The 20,461-nt window shown below is 36.2% G+C and overlaps 1 protein-coding gene across 4 annotated transcripts in view; it reads right to left on the bottom strand.

The window, feature by feature from the left end:
* LOC131520031 (killer cell lectin-like receptor subfamily F member 1) overlaps positions 1-20,202 on the bottom strand; it is a 28,707-nt gene extending 8,505 nt beyond the window's left edge. For 2 of the 4 annotated variants that reach the window (XR_009265910.1, XM_058743735.1), the window contains exons 1-4: positions 19,808-20,168; positions 15,983-16,069; positions 13,877-13,975; positions 2,370-2,539 (exon numbers count right to left, since the gene is read on the bottom strand). Coding sequence is in view for 3 of the 4 variants with exons in the window: in XM_058743735.1 (XP_058599718.1) it covers positions 2,370-2,539; positions 13,877-13,975; positions 15,983-16,069; positions 19,808-19,889 (438 nt within the window). In the remaining variant the exon portion in view is untranslated. Of the gene's footprint in view, positions 1-2,369; positions 2,540-13,876; positions 13,976-15,982; positions 16,070-19,807 lie in introns of all 4 variants that reach the window. The other 2 variants (XM_058743736.1, XM_058743737.1) reach the window with 2 other exon arrangements.
* Positions 20,203-20,461: the final 259 nt, after the last annotated feature.

The following is a 20,461-nucleotide window of genomic DNA, read 5'->3' as shown; positions in this document are numbered from 1 at the left end:
TTCTCGACCCTCCCACGGGAGTATTTTCGGTTCCCAGTCCTCTTTCTCACCTGCAGTGGGTTTCACCAGCGCCCTAAAGGCAGCTGTCCTTGTCACCAGCGCGCACATTAAGGTTTTTGTGCCATTGCACAGTTAACAGACAGGGGGACAAAGATCTAGGTGGAATTTCTTGCCACTTCCGCATCACTGCTCTTTTCTTCTTCCAGGTCTGTGCCACAATGGACACTTTCTTATGGTTCTTTCCAATCTTTTCTTTTCTTCTTTTAATGTTGATTTGTTTTTGAGAGCAAGAGAGAGACACAGGGAGACAGAGCGTGAGCGGGGAAGGGCAGAGAGTGATGGAGACACAGAATCCGAAGCAGGCTCCAGGCTCTGAGTTGTCAGCACGGACCCCGACGCGGGGCTCGAACCCACAAGCCGCGAGATCATGACCCGAGCCAAAGTCGGACGTTTAGCCGACTGAGCCACCCAGGCGCCCCGCGCCCCTCTTTCCAATCTGTTCTTTGAGAGCCAGTGGCGTTGACAGAAAAATAGCCTTCCAGGGTTTGTAGAATTCCCTCATTTCTACAGAGCCCAGGAGCCTCACACTGTTCTTGCACCTTACTATCAGCCTGAGCTCATCTTTCAATTATTTTGACTGAACTCTTCTTTCTGATGCATAATGCCTGATTTGTGTATCCCAAGTGAGTGAGAATGTGTCTTCTCTTTCCCACAGGTACCTGTTTCAAGATAGATTTTGGCCCTGCAAACCTACCTTTCCCATAGATCTGAAACAAGTTGGCAATTTATAGTTGACTGGCTATTTCTTATTGTAAAAGTTGTAGTAACATTTCTTCAAGATCTTCGCATCTTGCTGTGAAGAATTTCCTTGCTTTTGTTGGTTTGTTTCCTTAAATACTTCTTTTTCTCATTTTCTTCTTCTTCCTCCCCCACCCCTCCTTTTTCTCCTTCTTTCTACTTTCTTTTTTTTTCTTTGCCATATGTGACACATGGGTTTTTTAGGTGGACTTATAATTCTCTTCCTTTCACTTTATTCTTAACTTATTTGAAAGCTAGAGATGAATTTGCTAGAGAAATTATTTTCTGTTTCTTGGAGTAATTATTCTTCTGTAATATATATCTTATCTATCTGACTTTTACATGCTTTCTTTGGAGAAATTTGGAAATGGAAATATTTATGTATAAATTCTATGCTGATTCCTTTTAGATTCTTATCTATCCGTGAAAGAGAACAATTATACCTGGCCCATTCAGTTGTTTAGGAATAATGTGAAGTGGTGTAATCTGAGCTGGAAGAAGGAATTTTCTATTAAAATATATTGTCTCAGTCTACTGGTCTCCCCCTTCTGGTTTATTGATTGCCTAGAAGATATGTCTTTTATGTATTTCAGCATCCTTCCCTTTGATGGTGAGCAGGAAATAGATGAGGTTCTTAGTGAAATATTTCATTGAACAATTTCTTCATGCAGTGATTTGTTATTTATCCCTTCCAGAGCATTCTTATGAGAAGATTTCCAGTTGATACCTGCTTCCCCTTTCTTGCCTTAAAATTGACCTCAAGGAGAAGAATACAATTCTTACTCTATCCTGGATTCAGCTCATATTTGAGTCAATTTGAACTGCATCTGATAGACAGTCTTACAGGTTGAGATTTGGTGTTACACCGGTTACAGTGAGAAGATAGTTTACTTCTTTTTTCTTTTTTTTTTTAACGTTTATTTATTTTTGAGACAGAGAGAGACAGAGCATGAACGGGGGAGGGGCAGAGAGAGAGGGAGACACAGAATTAGAATCAGGCTCCAGGCTCTGAGCCATCAGCCCAGAGCCTGATGCGGGGCTCGAACTCACAGACCGTGAGATCGTGACCTGAGCTGAAGTTGGACGCTCAACCGACTGAGACACCCAGGTGCCCCACAAAACTTCAATTTAAATTAAGCCAGTTAGAGAAATATTCTGCTCAAGGAAGAAGGTCCTTAATGAGGACTATTCTGTATTTCTTTTCTCTCAGCATCATCTTAATTTTAGCTGCCATGATATCTGACTGCAGCCTTTGTGAATATTGCAATAAACATGAGAGATGAGGGAAGATATTTACCGTCTTACATTTTAAAATGGAATCTAGTAAGCAATGGGGATCCCTGGTGGAGAAGTTAGGTGTAGAGTAGCAAATGAATTCCTCCAATCCATAGCCACTCCCTCCCAAAAAGCTTAAAAATAAACATGTAGTTCAACAATTCATTCAACCAACATTTATGTAGTTAATAGGAATGAGGCTTCACATTATTTTCATAGAAATTTCCAAGTATGTAGCACAATAACTGTAATGAAAAGTGTGAAGGATGCTATAATCTCCAAGTTTGATATCTCACCATATCAATGAAGTCTCGAATCACCATGAGATGTGAATTTTTCGTGGCACAGTCATTTTTACTTTCATGCCAAGATTTATTAGCTTCAGCAACCCAGTAACATTTCCCCCCGTGTAGCCTCCAGTCTTTCGAAGGGCATGATTTATGAGCAGTAGAAGAGTTGAAAGAAACTGGAAGGAAAAAGGATAAGTAATTAAAAGAGACTTATAACTATATCCCTAATACCACATACAAGCTTCTCAAATTTTGTTAAATTATGGTCTAAAGCTTTCTTTGACAAAAGTATATGCTTTTCTCAAGGTGGATTTGGAAAGAATAAAGATTAACAGAATTTCAACCATGTGTATATTCATTCATTCTTCCATTCTTTTTCTGTTTCATTCACTTAAAAATATATCATATTTTCTATCAGCAAGGCAATGTATATGACACTAGGATCAAGACTGTATAGGGTCAATGCAGACACTGCCTGCACTCAAGTCTCAGGCAGATAAAAATTTTAAAGTAAAATACAAATTAATGATTTTAATTAGTGGTCCACCATTACACCAGACATTTTGGGAGTTATCTATCACACTGGAATATATTTTCTTGGACAAAATTTGCATAATAAGTGGCCCCCAAAGCTTAAGATAGATTGATCCTCCCATATAAAAAGGATCTTGACATCCCCAAATGTGCTTGTAACAGGTAGTTTTGATTTATAATATTTGCCAATAGGTTTAGATGATGACACATAACCATCCTGGATATACCAGTAATTTATTGCCCTTGAAATAAATATCCTTTAAAAACACACATACATATACACAGAAAATGACTTGAAGGCACTGAAACATGAACAAAAGCAGGCAGATTTTGGAGGGGAAGTGACACTTGAAATAGATGTGGAAAGGTATATATTTTTTATTTTTACAACTTTTAGCTTAAGACAGCCCAATGTTGGTGCCATGTAGAGTGAGTAAAATTTCAATAGACAATCTGCAATCTTTTGAGACTAAAAAAACAAAACAAAAACAAAAACAAAACAAAACAAAAAAACAGAACAGAGTTTGAAGCAACCACAGATATTGAAAATGGAGGATGAATCCCATGAAGAAGAAAACATAAAGGATGTGCACCCAGTTCCAGGTATAAAAGTTTTCCAAGTCGCTGCCTGATGCATGTGAAAGCTACATTATAGCTAAGGATAAAATAATTTATTTGGGAAAAAAAAGAATTTGTTTGAGATTTGAGCTACTGCCCAAAAGATAGATATTTTTGTTTGTTTTAGAGAGCAAAAGTGGGGGAGAGCGGCAGTGGGAGACAGAGAGAGACAGAGAGAGAGAGAATCTTAAGTAGACTCCACATTCAGTGCAGAGCCCCCATGTGGGGCTCAATTCCACATTCCTGGGATCATGACCTAAACCGAAATCAAGAGTCAGACCCTCAACTGCTCAACCAAATGAGCAACCCAGGAACTTCCCAAAAGACAGAAATTTAAATTTGAGGTCAGCTACACCAAGTCCCTGCTAAAATAGGAAAATCAACACTGTTTGGAGAAATACATCAGCATACAGACTTCTCAGCATAGCCTGCACAATATCCAAGGGCACAGTCTCCAAATACTTGACATAAGAAAATCAGGAAAATATGGCCGATTAAAAAGAGAAAGGAAATCAATGCAGCACAACAGGAAAATGATGCAGATTGAGAATTATCCCCAAATATTCTAAAGCAGCTGTTCTAATTAGGCACAAGTATGTAAAAGGAAATATGTTTGTAATTAAAAAATGGGATACTTCTAAGAAATAGAGAATTTTTACTTTTGTTAAGAAATGAAATTTATAATTAAGAAATGCATGATATGTAAATTTCATTAGATTGGGCTTAAAAGCAGAGAATTAGCAGGAAAAAAAATGTTTAGGGAACTTGAAATTGTCCAATATAAAAAAAAACAAGGAAAAACAGTTGGAAAAAATATACAAAGTCTCAATGTTTTGCAGGGCAATATAAAAATATTTAACATAAATGAAATTGAAATCCTAGAACCATCGGAAAGAGAAAATAAGGGGAAAATGGTAATAGTTCAGTTTCCTCCAAATTATTTAAATATATAAATCTATACTTTCAAGAAGCTAATCAAACCCTAAGCAGGTATTTTTACATATAAAATAAAATAAACTGCTTACAACAGAGAAAAATCTTGAAAACAGAGAAAAATTGCACGCCATTTATAGGGAAACATTAAAAAAAAAAGCCCTTTCACATAATGAATTATGGGGGGCAGAATATAGTGAAAAACATCTTCAAATTGTTGAACAGAACCAAGAAACACTTAACTGTAGAGAACAAACTGATGGTTACCAGAGGGGAGGTGAATGGTGGGATGGGTTAAGTAGGTGATAGGGATTAAGAAGTGCACCTGTGATGAGCACCAGGTGTTGTATGAAAGTGTTGAGTCCCTGTGTTGTACAGCTGAAACTAATCAGATTTTCATCCAGTGGTTTTGCATTTTCTGATTTGATTCTTGGTCAATTCTTATTACATATATATATATATATATATATATATATATATATATAAATTTCTGTCTTTCTTTTCTTCCTTTATCTATTCTGGTTGTTGTTTTGCTTAAGCAGAAATTTTTAATCTATTCTTTTTACACCTCTTCTGTATCTCCTTCTTTATTTTCCTTTCTCTTTCTCTGGATTAAGTGGTAGAGTTTCTCTGATTATCTGCTTGGTCAATTTCTCTCTCTCTCTCTCTTTTTTTCTTTTCTTTTTCTCTGCCCCTGTCATTTCTGTCTTTGTATGGGATAAGGCTTCTTCCACTACCACCCCATTTTTAAATGTTTTCCAGGTTTACTTCAAAGACCAAATCAAAGCACACCTGGTGGAAGGTCAAAACCACTACTATGAGTAGGGAAATAAAGCAAACAGAGTCACAACAAGAAAGAGGGCACAATACACTCCAAAAAGACCTTCTGAAGGGCCAGGCCCTGGACACTGTATGACCCCCTTTTATAATAGTAATGCTCACAGGTGCAGGACATATAACAAGCTATTAGGACACATAAAAGACAGAAAACTAGCCAAAATGGTGAAACAGAAGAAATCTCCTCAAAAGAAACTTGAGAAAGAAATGACAGCTAGAGAATTGCTCAAAACAGATGTAAACAATTTATCTGATCAAGAATTTAGAATAATAGTTATAAAATTAATAGCTAGACTTAATAAAAGCATAGAAGACAGCAGAGAATTTATTGCTGCAGAGATCAAGGAACTAAGAAACAGTCATGATGAATTAAGAAATGTTGTAAGTGAGGTGCAAAATAAATTAGGCGCAGTGACAGCAAGAATGGAGGAAGCAGAGGGGAGAATAAGTGAAATAGAACATAAAATTATGGAAAATGATGAAGCTAAGAAAAAGAGAGATAAAAAATGCTAGAACAAGAGGGGAGAATTAGAGATAAGTGATTCAGTGAAAAGTAATAATGTCTGTATCATAGGAGTTCCAGAAGAAGAAAAGAGAGAGAAAGGGTCAGAAGGTTTATTTGAACAAAATATAGTTGAGAACTTCCCTAATTTGGAGAAGGAAGCAGACATCGAAATCCAGGAGGCACAGAGAACTCCCTTCAGATTCAACAAGAATGGGCCTTCTCCATGGCATATCATAGTGAAACTGGCAAAATACAAAGTTAAAGAGAGAATTCTGAAAGCAGGTAGGGACACATGGGCCTTGACCTACAAGGGTAGACACATAAGCGCAGTAGCAGACCTGTCCACTGAAATGTGGCAGGCCTGGAGGGAGTGTCAGGAAATATTCAATGTGATGAATAGGAAAAATATGCAGTCAAGAATCCTTTATCCATCAAGGGTGTCATTCAGAATAAAAGGGGAGAAAAAGGTTTTCCCAGACAAAAACTGAAGGACAAACCAGCCCTGCAAGAGATCCTAGGGGGACTCTGTGAGTGGAACACTGCAAAGACTACAAAGGACCAGAGACATCACCACAAGCATGAAACCTACAGATAACACAATGACACTAAATCCATATCTTTCAATAATTACTCTGAATTTAAATAGACCAAATGCTCCAATCAAAAGGCATAGAGTATCAGAACGGATAAACAACAACAACAACAACAACAACAACAACAAAGAAAACAAGATCCATCTATTTGCTGTCTACAAGATACTCACTTTAGATCTGAGGACACCCTCAGCTTGAAAATGAGGGAATGGAGAACCATCTATCATGCTACTGGAAGTCAAAAGAAAGCTGGAGTAGCCAAATTTATGTCAGACAAACTAGATTTTAAACTAAAAGCTGTAACAAGAGATGAAGGAGGGCATTATATCATAATTATGGAGTCTATCCATCAAGAAGAGTTAACAATTATAAATGTTTATGCTCCCAATTTTGAAGTGCCCAAATATATACATCAAGTAATCACAAACATAAGCAATCTTATTGATAAGAATATGGTAATGGCAGAGGGCTTTAATACTCCACTTACAACAATGGACATAGCATCTAGGCAGAAAATCAATAAAGAAACAATGGCCTTGAATGATACACTGGACCAGATGGACTTGACAGATATATTCAGAATTTTTCATCCAAAAGCAGCAGAATACACATTTTTTTCAAGTGTACATGGAACATTCTCCAAGATAGATCACATACTGGGTCACAAAACACCCCTCAATAAATAAAAAAGAATAAAAGAATTGAGATCATACCATGCATATTTTCAGATCGCAACACTATGAAACTTCAAGCCAACCACAAGAAAAATTTTGGAAAGCCTCCAAATGCATGGGGGTTAAAGAATATCCTACTAAAGAATGAATGGGTTAATCAGGCAATTAGAGAGGAAATTTAAAAATATACGGAAGCAAATGAAAATGAAAACATTGACAGTCCAAATCCTTTGGGATGCAGCAAAGGCAGTCCTGAGAGGAAAATATATTGCAGTTTAGGCCTATATCAAGAAACAAGAAAAATCCCAAATACAAAACCTAATCACACCTAACCTAATGGAACTTGAAGCAGAATAGCAAAGACTCCAAAACCAGCACAAGAAGAGAAATAATAAAGACTAGAGCAGAAATAAACAACACATAATCCAAAAAAAACCCCAATAGAACAGATCAATAAATCTAAGAGCTGATTTTTTAAACAAATAAACCAAATTGATAAATGCCTAGTCAGACTTCTCGAAAAGAAAAGAGAGGGAACCCAAATAGATAAAATCACGAAAGAAAGAGGAGACATCACAACCAACATGACAGAAATACAAAGAATTATTAGAGAATGCTATGAAAAATTATATGCCAACAAACTGGACAACCTGGAAGAAATGGACAAATTCCTAGACACCCACACACTACCAAAACTCAAACGGTAAGAAATAGAAAGTTTGAACAGTCCCATAACCAGTGAAGAAACTGGATCAGTTCTCAAAAATCCCCAAGAAACAAGAGTTCTGGGCCAGATGGCTTCCCTGGGGAATTCTACCAGACATGAAAGCAGAGTTAATATCTATCCTTCTCAAGCTGTTCCAAAAAATAGAAACAGAAGGGAAGTTTCCTGACTCATTCTATGAAGTCAGTATTACCTTGATTCCCAAATCAGAGACCCCACCAAAAAGGAGAATTACAGGCCAATATCCCTGATGAACATGGATGCAGAAATTCTCAACAAGATACTAGCAAATTGAATCCAACAGTATATGAAAAGAATTATTCACCATGATCAAGTGGGATTCATTACTGGGCTGCAGGGCTGGATCAATATTCACAAATCAATCAATGTGATACATTACATTAATAGAAGAAAGGGTAAGAAAGCGATGATTCTGTCAATAGATGCAGAAAAAGCATTTGACAAAATACAACATCATTTCTTAATAAAAATCTTCAAAAAAGTCTGGATAGAAGGAACATACCTTGACATCATAAAAGCCATATATGAAAATCCCACAGTTAATATCATCCTCAATGAGGAAAAACTGAGAGCTTTCCCTCTGAGATTAGGAACACGACTGAGGGATGTCCACCCTCACCACTGTTGTTTAACATAGTGTTGGAAGTGCTAGCATCAGCAATCAGACAACAAAAGGAAATGAAAGTCATCCAAATTGGCAAAGAAAAAGCCAAGTTTTCGCTTTTCACAGATGACCTGATACTCTGTGTGGAAAACCTGAAAGACTCCACCAAAAAGCTGCTAGGGCTGATACATGAATTCAGCAAAGTTGCAGGATACAAAATCAACACACAGAAATCGGTTGCATTTCTAGACACCAATAATGAAGCAACAGAAAGAGAAATCAAGAAATTGATCCTGTTTACAGATGCAAAGAACCATAAGATACCTAGGAATAAACCTAACCAAAGATGTAAAAGACCTGTACTCTGAAAACTATAGAAAGCTTATGAAAGAAATTGAAGAAGACACAAAGAAATGGAAAAACATTTCATGCTCATGGATTGGGAGAACAAATATTGTTAAAATGTCAATACTACCCAAAACAATCCACACATTCAATGGAATCCCAGTCCAAATAACATGGTCATTCTTCTCAAAGCTAGAACAAACAATCCTAAAATTTGTATGGAACCACAAAAGACTCTGAATAGCCAAAGTAATGTTGAAAAAGAAAACAAAAGTGGAAGGTATCACAATCCCGGACTTTAGCCTCTACTACAAAGCTGTAATCATCAAGACAGTATGGTATTGGCACAAAAACAGACACACAGACCAATGGAATAGAATAAAGAACCCAGAAATGGACCCACAAATGTATGGCCAACTAATCTTTGACAAAGCAGGAAAGAGTATCCAATGGAAAAAAGTCTTTTTAGCAAATGGTGCTGGGAGAACTGGACAGCAACATGCAGAAGAATGAAACTGGACCACTTTCTTACACCATACACAAAAATAAGTCAAAATGGATGAAAGACCTAAATATGAGACAGGAAACCATCACAACCCTAGAGGAGAAAACAGGCAACAACCTCTTTGACCTCAGCCACAGCAACGTCTTACTTGACATGTCTCCAAAGACAAGGGAAGTAAAAGCAAAAATGAACTATTAGGACCTCATCAAGATAAAAAGCTTCCGCAGTGCAAAGGAAACAACCAGCACACCTAAAAGGCAGTGTACAGAATGGGAGAAGATATTTGCAAATGACATACTGGATAGCAGGTTAGTATCCAAAATCTATAAAGAACTTACCAAACTCAACACCCCAAAAACAAATAGCAGAAGACATGATTAGACACTTTTCCCAAGAAAACATGCAGATGACCAACAGACACATGAAAAGATGCTCAATATCATTCATCATCAGGGAAATACAAATGAAAACCACATTGGAATACCACCTCATACCGGTCAGAGAAGCTAAAACTAACAACTCAGGAAACAACAGATGTTGGCGAGGATGTGGAGAAACAGTAACCCTTCTGCACTGTTGGTGGGAATGCAAACTGATGCAGCTTCTCTGGAAAACAGTGTGGAGGTTCCTCAAAAAATTAAAAATAGAATTACCCTATGACCCAGCAGTAGCACTACTAGGAATTTATCCAAAAGATACAGGAATGTTGATGCATAGGGTCATGTGTACCCCAATGTTTATAGCAGTGCTTTCAACAATAGCCAAAATATGGAAAGACCCCGAATGTCCATCTACTGATGAATGGATAAAGACGTTGTGGTATATCTATAGAATGGAATACTACTTGGCAATGAGAAAGACTGAAATCTTGCCATTTGCAACAATGTGGATGGAACTGGAGGGTATTATGCTAAGTGAAATAAGTCAGTCAGAGAAAGACAGATATCGTATGTTTTCACTCATATGTGGGATTTGAGAAACTTAACAGAAGACCATGGGGGAAGGAAAGGAGAAAAAATAGTTCCTAACAGAGAGAGAGAGGCAAACCATAAGACACTCTTAAATACAGAGAACAAACTGAGGGTTGATGGAGGGGGAGGAAGGTTGATGGGCATTGAGGAGGGCACTTGTTGGGACGAGCACTGGATGTTGTATGTAAACGATGAATCATGGGAATCTTCTCCCAAAGCCAAGAGCATGCTGTATACAGTGTATTTTAGCTAACTTGACCATAAATTATATTTTTTAAAAAAGACGCCAGCAACAATGCAACTAGGACTTTTAAGGATACATTTAATAAGAAATTACTATATTTGTACTTCTATATTTCTAATAGTAGATACTTTGACCAGATAGTGTGAACCAGTGCTTCTCAACCATTTCTATATTATGGAATATAAAAAAATTTCTGAAATGTAGCAAGACAAAAAAATAAAAGTCTATGGTTTACCAATTAGTCACCTAGATCTTTATAGCTCAAGAAGCTTAAGGCATACCAATGCTAAGGCAGTGTTGAAAAAACTCTCTTTTAAAGATACTTTTCTAGAAGATAATTATATCCTAAAAGAATTAGATAAAAACGTATTGCTTAGAAGAGCCCGGGTGGCTCAGTCAGTTAACCATCCAACTCTTGATTTCAGCTCAGGTCATGATCTCAGGGTTGTGGGATCGCACCCCACATACGGCTCTGCGCTGCTTGAGATACTTTCTCTCCTTCTCCCTTTCCCGCTTGTGCTGTCTCATTCTCTCCCTCTCTAAAATATGAAAATAAAAGTATTGCTTTGCTCGTAAGAAATAAGGAAAATCGCTGAAGGGAGGCACTTAGCTAGAAGACGAATAGGAAGCATTTCCATAAACGAGTTCATAAAGCCAGGTTGCCCTCAAAGCTAATGATTTATTTGTTTATTTTTATCTTAACACGTATGTGTTTATTTATTTATTTATTTTAACGATATTCAGTGCCCATCCATGATAAAAACTCTCAGCAAACTTGGAATAAAGGTAACTTCCTGAATCTGATTAACATATAGAAAGTATTATACTTAATGGTGAAATACTGAAAGTTTTACTTTTTTAAAATTTTATTTTTTTTTAACTTTTTTTTTTTTTTTTTTTTGAGACAGAGAGAGACAGAGCATGAATGGGGGAGGGGCAGAGAGAGAGGGAGACACAGAATTGGAAGCAGACTCCAGGCTCTGAGCCATCAGCCCAGAGCCCGATGCGGGGCTCGAACCCACGGACCGCGAGATCCTGACCTGAGCCGAAGTCGGACGCCCAACCGACTGAGCCACCCAGGTGCCTAAAATTTTATTTTTTAATTTATGTGTATTTTGTATTAAATTCATTTATTTTTAAATTTACATTCAAGTTAGTTAGCATATAGTGCTATAATGATTTCAGGAGTAGATTCCTATGATTCATCCCCTACATATAACCCCCAGTGCTCATCCCAACAAGTATCCTCCTTAATTCAAAGCTAATGATTTATATCAGTTCTAGGGTCCTAAATCCAGACCTTGGGTTTGTTGAAAAGTGATAGAGTGAGCCAGTGAGATTCTGGTTAGTCCAGTTTCTTCAATTATTTTTTTTAACATTTATTTATTTTTGAGAGAGAGAGAGAGAGAGAGAGAGAGAGAGAGAGAGAGAGAGAGAGTGTTAGTGGGGGAGGGGCAGAGATAGAGGGAGACACAGAATCTGAAGCAGGCTCCAGGCTCTGAGCTGTCAGCACAAAGCCTGACTGGGACTTGAACCCACAAACCGTGAGATCATGACCTGAGCTGAAGTGGGATGCTTAACCGACTGAGCCACCCAGGAACACCAGTCCAGTGTCTTCAAAAGCATCTCAAGTCATTTAACCATTAGCCCCTCACTCCCTCCGCGCAGATGAAATTGCAACCAATCTTTGCCAGAAAGTATTTTTCTTTTAGAAATTCCATCAGTTGAAATCATTCACATTAGAATAAAAACATATCAAATGCTTTAAAAAACAAGCCACGTTGCAGGATACACAAACAGCAGATTTGGTCACGAAAGACTTTAGATATTTAATTCATCATATGTACCAAAAATCATAATGTTTTAAATTATTTAAAGAATAAAAGAATAAGTAGAAAAATGATCAGATAATAAGAGACTATTGAAAGCTAACACAAGTGTGACTGAAATTAAGTCCTTAGAATTGAACACTATAATCCCTGAAATCAGACTCCATGAATGAGTCTGTAGTTTAGACCCAGGAAAAGAGAGCATGTGTGGACTGCAAAACATATCTGAAAACATTGCCTTCAGCACAAATCGATAACTTTGAGGACACAATGGGATGCTAAGAGAAATGGAGGGTAAGCCTATTGCACATCTAATTTAAATTCTAGAAAGAAAATAGAAGGTGGACAAAAAATTAGAATTGATGGCTGAACAGATCTATTTTTATTTTACATATTTTAAGTTTTATTATTTTATTAAGATCAAATTTAGAATTGATGTTCTTTCCTGATGAATTGATCTAGGAATCTAGGAGAGGTGACATACATCTATAGCAATAGGATGAGGATTAGAAAACAAGTCTAACAAAATTTAAAGCTAGAGATTTATTTAATAACACTAGTATGACCTGTGTCTCCGGTATAGTACATTATAGTACTGTTGCTCTGGGGATGGCGTCCCACAAAATTTTCCTTCAGCGTCACACCAGTTAAAAAAAAATTAACATGTGTTGTATCAGACAGCTTTTAGAATGTGGTCAAGGGGGCTTGGAAATATCAAAATTCAATTTAAGGTTTTAATGAATTCTCAGAATTTGAATGTACTCTGTATTATGGACTGGTAAGTCTTTCTAATAGAATTATACCTGGATGTTCAGAAGAAGAACGGTATATAGTTAAAATTAAATTAATAGATTTAAACATGTAATAAGGTCTCTGGAAAATAGAAAGCAGAAAGGCTAAAAGTAATTGAGTGTTTTCTTGACTTTTAAAAGTATGCAGGAGCGCCTGGGTGGCTCAGTTGGTTAAGTGTCTAACTTCGGCTCAGGTCATGATCTCACGGTTCGTGGGTTCGAGTCCCACGTGGGGCTCTGGGCTGACAGTGCGCAGCCTGCTTGGGATTCTCTCTCTCCCTCTCTGTCTGCTCCTCTCCCTCTCTCTCTTTCTCTCTCTCAAAAATAAATAAACTTTAAAGAAATAAAAGAATGCAAATACATTCATATGAGACAGCAAGAGAAAGACCAACGTAAGATTACCATTTATAATTATTTTGCATTTAATAACATCACCTGGTAAGAAAAAAAACTACCTTGGATAATCATGGACTTTAAAAATGAAAATATTGTGATCACATTCTACATCCGCACATGCCCCACTAGAAATAAAAAGAATAAAATGCAAATATTTCAATGAAATACCTTTACATTTAGTTAGAACTCTATATAAGCTCATTTTTCTCCTTTGCCTTGTAACTCTGAGTATTTTTGTCATGGACTGTAATGGGTCTATAGAAAGTAATGATCTCAACCATACCTCTGCAGGTGCAGAGGAACCTTTCTATTCAGATATATTCAGGTAAAACCAAAGCTACTGTCAATGCCTGGCTATTCAGGGATTAGACAATATATAGTAATGTTACCTATTGAGGCGATTGTTCCAGATTTACTTTCCCCAGCACAGAATTTCTCTTTTGATTCATCATCCATTGTATTATGTCTTGCAGATTTGAACTGGGAAACTGATGAAAGAAGAAACATATTTTCCTAACTAAATAAAAAACACAAAACCATTGGGTTCTAGTGACTAAAGTTCAATCATGTAGAAACTCTATAGGAACTTAAATAATTAACATTCTAAGGGGAAAAACAACATTATTTCCCCCAAGATTTGGACTTTCCTTTGGACTCTTAATCTTATTAATGTTAACTTTAGTGAAAATGAAAAGATATGATCTGGGACCAGATGTTCACCTGATTTTTTCCTGGAGGCTTCATACTTATTTTAATAAGCACAAAATAACCAGCCATGGATATAAGCCTCATTTGGAGAGTTTGCGTTTAATGAAACACAATTATATCGTGTTAATGACACTTGTTTCAATCAAGTGTCACCTGATTCAGGGAAAGGATTTTATTTTCTTCTATGACTTTATTTATTTATTTTGAGAGAGAAAGGGAGTGTGTGCATGCACATACAAGTAGGGGAGGGGAAGAGTGAGGGAGAGAATTGGGGTTCCATCTCATGAACCATGAGATCATAAGAATCAGATGCTTGGGGCACCTGGGTGGTGTGGTCAATTAACTGCCCGACTCTTGATTTCATGATCAAGAAATCATCTCATGGTCATGATGTCAGGTCATGATCTCATGGTTCGTGGGATGGATCCCCGAGTCCGGTTCTGTGCTGACAGCACAAGCCTGCTTGGAATTCTCTCTGTCTCTTTCCCTCTGCCCCTCCCCTACTCATGTTCTTTCTCTCTCTCACAAAATAAATAAATAGACTTAAAAAAAAAAAAAAGAAAAAAGAGTCAGATCCTTAATCAGCTGAGCCACCCAGGCTCCCCTCAGGGAAGAGATTTTATATGTTTTGATTTGGTTCATAATTGTTTCAATACTTTGCATGTAAATGCTATATATAGAAGTATAGGGTGAGCCCGGAGTACTTTTTCTACAATGACAAATATTTCTGTCTTTCTGATGGCCATTGAACTGAAATTACCTTTGGTAATTTATAATTTCATAATAATGTGTATTAGGCAATTAAATATTTAAAATCCACTTTGGTAACAATTCTACTGGTAAAAAATACGTTTTATTGACAAACTGATGTTTTAGTAACAAACAAATCTATTAGCTTAACATAAAAACATATATAGAATAGGTTTTTAATGCTAATTATTTTTGCTTCCCTCCTCCCTAATTTTATAGCTGCAATTAGACAATAGACTAGTTATATTAAACTAATGAAACAACTGATCTTTCTGGGGTTTTGGGTGTGCATCTCAACTAGAGGTTCGACCTGGACTTCTAGGTCTTTCCCATTCTGGAATTTTATCACTGTGCCTATTTCTTCATAACTTCCAAGGCCATTCATAATTGCTAATACCATTTACAAGGATTCTTGATGTAGGCAGGTATGTCTTGGCCTGTTCTAGAGTTTGATTTAATCTGGAAACCTGGATTCCTTGCAATATATACACTCTGTGTGTTACCTTAGTTCTATAGACATTTGTTAAGAACTTTTCTCCAAGCATTTATTCAATAATTAAAAATATTTGCCATATGAATAATTGGATTATGCTCAGTTATGTTCAAAGTACATGAGTAGAATTTGTAAATGGTTTATTAAGAAATGTTTTCACCTATTGATTTAAGATTGATAGTGCCCAGGACTAGCTCATGTGAATAAACTTACAAATTTAAACTTATAAATTTAATTTCCTTTCATCGGAAAATAGTTTTAGAGCAGCTTGTGTATAGCTCAATATTAAACTGCATTGTGCGGTTCAATCATAAAATATAAATATATTCTTGACATCTGTTTCTTTTATCAATGAAAAGAATCCACAATTATATCACATACTGAAGTTCTATGGAGAATCTTTCATTTTAATTGTTTCAAATTTCATACATTTTGTGAAGTTGTACTGCATTGTTTAGGGAACTATTGAACAGCAAACACAATTACAACAGGTCACTAGAGAAAAATACTTCAGGATAAATGAATAATACTGATAATAACTTACCCAAAATGCTCAACACAATTACTATTACAAGAAGGATGATGATAATTGCACATCCAACTTTCAAGAAAATTCCATGATGGTGAGTATCTACAAAATTGGATAGATTGGAGAGATAAAATTGGATAGTAACTCCAGAAGATATTTCCTTATATGGTGAGAGGTAAGAGGGGATTCAATAAATTTTCTTGGTTATCATGCTTCTAAGTTACTCTCCTTTGAAATATATACACCCAGCTTCTTTTTTGCGGATGCATGCACACACACATACCCACTCACGCAGAACATATATACTTTTCTGGTTTGTGAAGAGGGGACTTACAAAACTTTGAATAGGTATGAATTTTTGTTTATGGGTTCATTGCACTTATTCCACAGCATTACAATGATCTACTGGGTGCAGTCCTAAATTTTTATATAAGACTGAGACTCTGCAGATTCTCTAATAAGTTTATTGACAGCACCCACTGATGTGGATTGATTCATTCTTTTCTCTCTTATGTAACATGCCTACATACTGTGATACATAACTGTGATTTCATATGTTTCATTCATTTTTATTTTAAAATAAAGTGCTCTTAGAGATGACCTCACCCAACATCTGCACATTAGTGGGGATATTCAAGTCCACAGCCACATAGTTATTTGATGGCAGAGCTGAGATCAGGGCTCAGCTGTCTTGACTGACTACCAAACCAGTAGTTGGTTTGCTGTTCACTCTATCTCATTGTCTTTGGAGTAGTCAAAAGATAAAAATAAATCACAAAAAAAGGACTTATTAGCTTTGGTTGATAATTAAACGGGCAATCTCTAATGCAAAATAATTGCAGCATATCAGTTCCACTAGATAGATGATATATACACTGAGAAAGTAATAAAATAATTAATGTTGATACATAACCAATTACAAAGTCAAGCGTCAAGACCGGTTAACCTGAATGCTTATTTAGTGGTATATATTTTTTTTAATTTTTTTTAACGTTTATTTATTTTTGAGACAGAGAGAGACAGCACATGAACGGGGGAGGGTCAGAGAGAGAGGGAGACAGAGAATCTGAAACAGGCTCCAGGCTCTGAGCGGTCAGCACAGAGCCCAATGTAGGGCTTGAACTCAGGGACCGCAAGATCATGACCTGAGCCGAAGTCGGCCGCTTAACCGACTGAGCCACCCAGGCGCCCCAGTGGTATATTATTATAGAGTGCTTTGTTCTATGTTCAAATTCTTACTGTTATTGAATAAAACATCTTTAGTGGGATTTTAATTGTCAGAAGATAAAAAAGGCTGTGTATTTTTATTTATCATGTAAAACAATGAGAATGGTGCCAGTCAAGGTATAATCTCAAGAAGAATGTGATGGTATCCCTACACACATTTTTAATATAAAATAGACATGTTTTTAATAACATGTTTCAGGTTACAGACCTAAAAACTTACAGAATAAAATTTCAGATTTTGTGAAGGGACTGACATAAGGGATATTAGCTCCTTTTTTTGACCCTCAAGGTACGATTTACCAAAAGTGTGAATTTCTCAATTTTAGCCTGGGATATTCTCAGTGGCATCATACTTTTCCACTTTTTCGCTTCAGCTCAATTTCATCATGACCTCTTTGTTTTATATCTTAAAGAACAAATGAACCTATAATATCTATTGAGTGTCTCATGAGATCCGTTTATTTATTTATCCATTTATACATTCATCCACTTACCAAGCATCTACTGATGGCCTGTTAGGTACTTGGTACTATGTGAGGTGTTGGGGATGCAAAGATTAAGAGATTAGGGACAGGGTCTCAGCATTTTTGAGGCTCTGAAGAAGTAAGGAATATGGTAACTTTAAGGAGCAAAGAGAAAGACAATAGCCAGAGCAAAATAAGTAAAACATACGGAGTAAGAAGAAGACTAAGAACCTGACATATCATATGTAGGGCTCTAGAGGACATGACAATTCAGTGTACCAAATAATTTTTTCCCTCTACTGTGATATGACACATGAGAACAGAAGTTGTATTTATCCAACACCAGGGATATGCAGTGAAAGAGTAATAAAGTATTTGATTTCTGGTCATAAGCACCATTGTGGGTAAGTAATTTAATCTTTATATATTTATGTTTTCTCTCTTTAATACTGGAATATTGAACTAGATGGCATTAAAGATGTTATCTTCAAATCTCTAAACCTGGAGGGAAGTAAAGTTCTATCTGTAAACAAAAAGGAAATCAAACCCTGGAATGTAGAATTGAAAACACTGGTTTTGTGGCTTGAAGTGAGTTAAAATAATGCTAGAAAAATGGACTAATAGTGTGAGAATTTTCACAATGGGAGAATAAGAATGCAATTCTATTACATGTTATTTTTCAAATTAAGTTCTATCTTCTCATCGAAAAAGAAAGCACCCAGTGTAGGGAGAAAAGAAAGCAGATAAGCTTCTATTGGGCAAGTTAGAGAGGTGACATTTAAAAGTAGGGAATAATATGCTTTTGCAATCGGAGAAAATCACACATCAGTTTCATTTCATAACAAATTTAAAAATATAAAAGAAGAAATACATTCTGTGAAAATATAGAAAATCATACATTATATTCATTCTATAAGGGCAAATGCAATGAGGAGATTTTAAATTACATAAATATTTTATATAAACTATTTTTTATTATTATTATTTTTAATTATGTTTTTAATATGAAATATATTGTCAAATTGGTTTCCATACAACACCCAGTGCTCATCCTAACAGGTGCCTGCCTCAATGCCCATCACCCACTTTCCCCTCCCTCCCACCCCCATCAACCTCTATCCTAGAGAAAAGAATGGAAATGCAACGTGAAATTTTCCCTAGTACTTTGGAGGATAAAAGACACATTGAATTTTAAAATCTATCAGTTTTGAGTGGTTTGTGATTAAGGTGCAATGTTATCTTTAGCTATATGCCTATCTCTTCATATTCCAAAAATATTCTATTACTCAGATAGTCACTAATTCTAAACTTCATGAAATAAAATACTAGCATTTCATGTCTCCTTAGTTTAGTTTAACATTGTTACCCTATCAATTTGCAAGTTTCAAAAAGATAATTAACAATGTGAATAGTAGCCAGGAATTTTCCCCTCTGTATAAATAAATGTATCATTCTATATTAAAAAGGCAGGTTTAATCAGGGGTATATAAAGTGTAGAGAAAAAAGGGGTCATGAGTACAGATGTCACTGTATGAGTATAAATGGTCACTGCAAGAAATGCAAAGAATAGAAAGTTTACAAAAACCAAAAGCGAAGTTCTGTGTATTAAGAATAGAATTATATATAACACCCAGTGCTCATCATAAGTGCCCTCTTTAATATCCATCACCCATTCAACACATACCCCCACCCCCACCTCCCCTCCAGTAACCCTCAATTTATTCTCTATAGTTAAGAGTCTGTTTCCTGGTTTGCCTTTTTTCTCCACTCCCCCCACCATGTTGATCTGTTTTGTTTTTTAAAATTGCACATATGAGTGAAATCACAGGGTATTTGTCTTTCTCTGACTGACTTATTTCACTGAGCAAAACACTCTCCAACTCCATGGTGTTATATGTGAGTGATAAATCACTAAATTCTACACCTGAAACTAATATTATACTGGATGTTAACTAACTGAATTTATAAAAATTTGAAAAAGAGAAGCATAAATTACAATTAACTTTATGAACATTTGTGTCATTAAAAACATTCACTCTTATCCTTGCGTTTTTCTATTTTTTAGTAAGACATATACAAGCACAGGACAGAAATAAAGGAGATTAGAAGTAAAATATTAATTTTAGAAGGACCCCTAAATCCAACTTACCAGATTTCTGAAGCAAAGATGAATTTCCTAGAGAAAAAGCCCCATCAGTTTTAATATCCGCATAGATTATATCTCCAGCCATTGCACATACTAAAAAAAGAGAGACCAAAAATGATGTTCTGCTAAGGGAGTTTCATAGTTCTGCAAATAAATTTCCGGTAAGTCAAATAAACTGAGATGAACAATTTTCTTTTGCTCTCCCAAATTTGGTGGATTTCTCCTATGAATAAATGACAAAGCAATGTGTTCAGGCTTACCAATCAAGACAAGAGATTTCCAAACACTTCACGATAGGGAAGAAAACTACTATTCATACAGGAGTTTCTTGCTCTACAGTTAGTTTTCTGCCTAAATTTGGAATAGTTTTCACTTTTGATATTACCACAGATGACCTCCTGCCATTTTTTCTTCTATAAACTACTTCCTCTTTTAGTTCAGACATATATTCTCTGGCAGAAATTCTGTGACCATTCAGCATTTTCTCCAAAGTGGAATAGCAATTTGGAAGGGAGGACAAAGAAAAAGAATGATTAAAAAAAAAATGTTTATTTATTTTGAGAGAGAGGGAAAGCATGAGCAGGGGAGGGGCAGAGAGAGAGGGAGAGAGAGAATCGCAAGAAGGCCCTGCACTGAAGGCCCTGAAGGCCCAACGCA

The sequence above is a fragment of the Neofelis nebulosa genome, chromosome 8 (assembly GCF_028018385.1).
Source record: "Neofelis nebulosa isolate mNeoNeb1 chromosome 8, mNeoNeb1.pri, whole genome shotgun sequence".
NCBI classification, from domain to species: Eukaryota; Metazoa; Chordata; class Mammalia; order Carnivora; family Felidae; genus Neofelis; species Neofelis nebulosa.
Note: the sequence above shows the minus strand (reverse complement) of the source record. Positions and strands in the feature narration are given on the sequence as shown.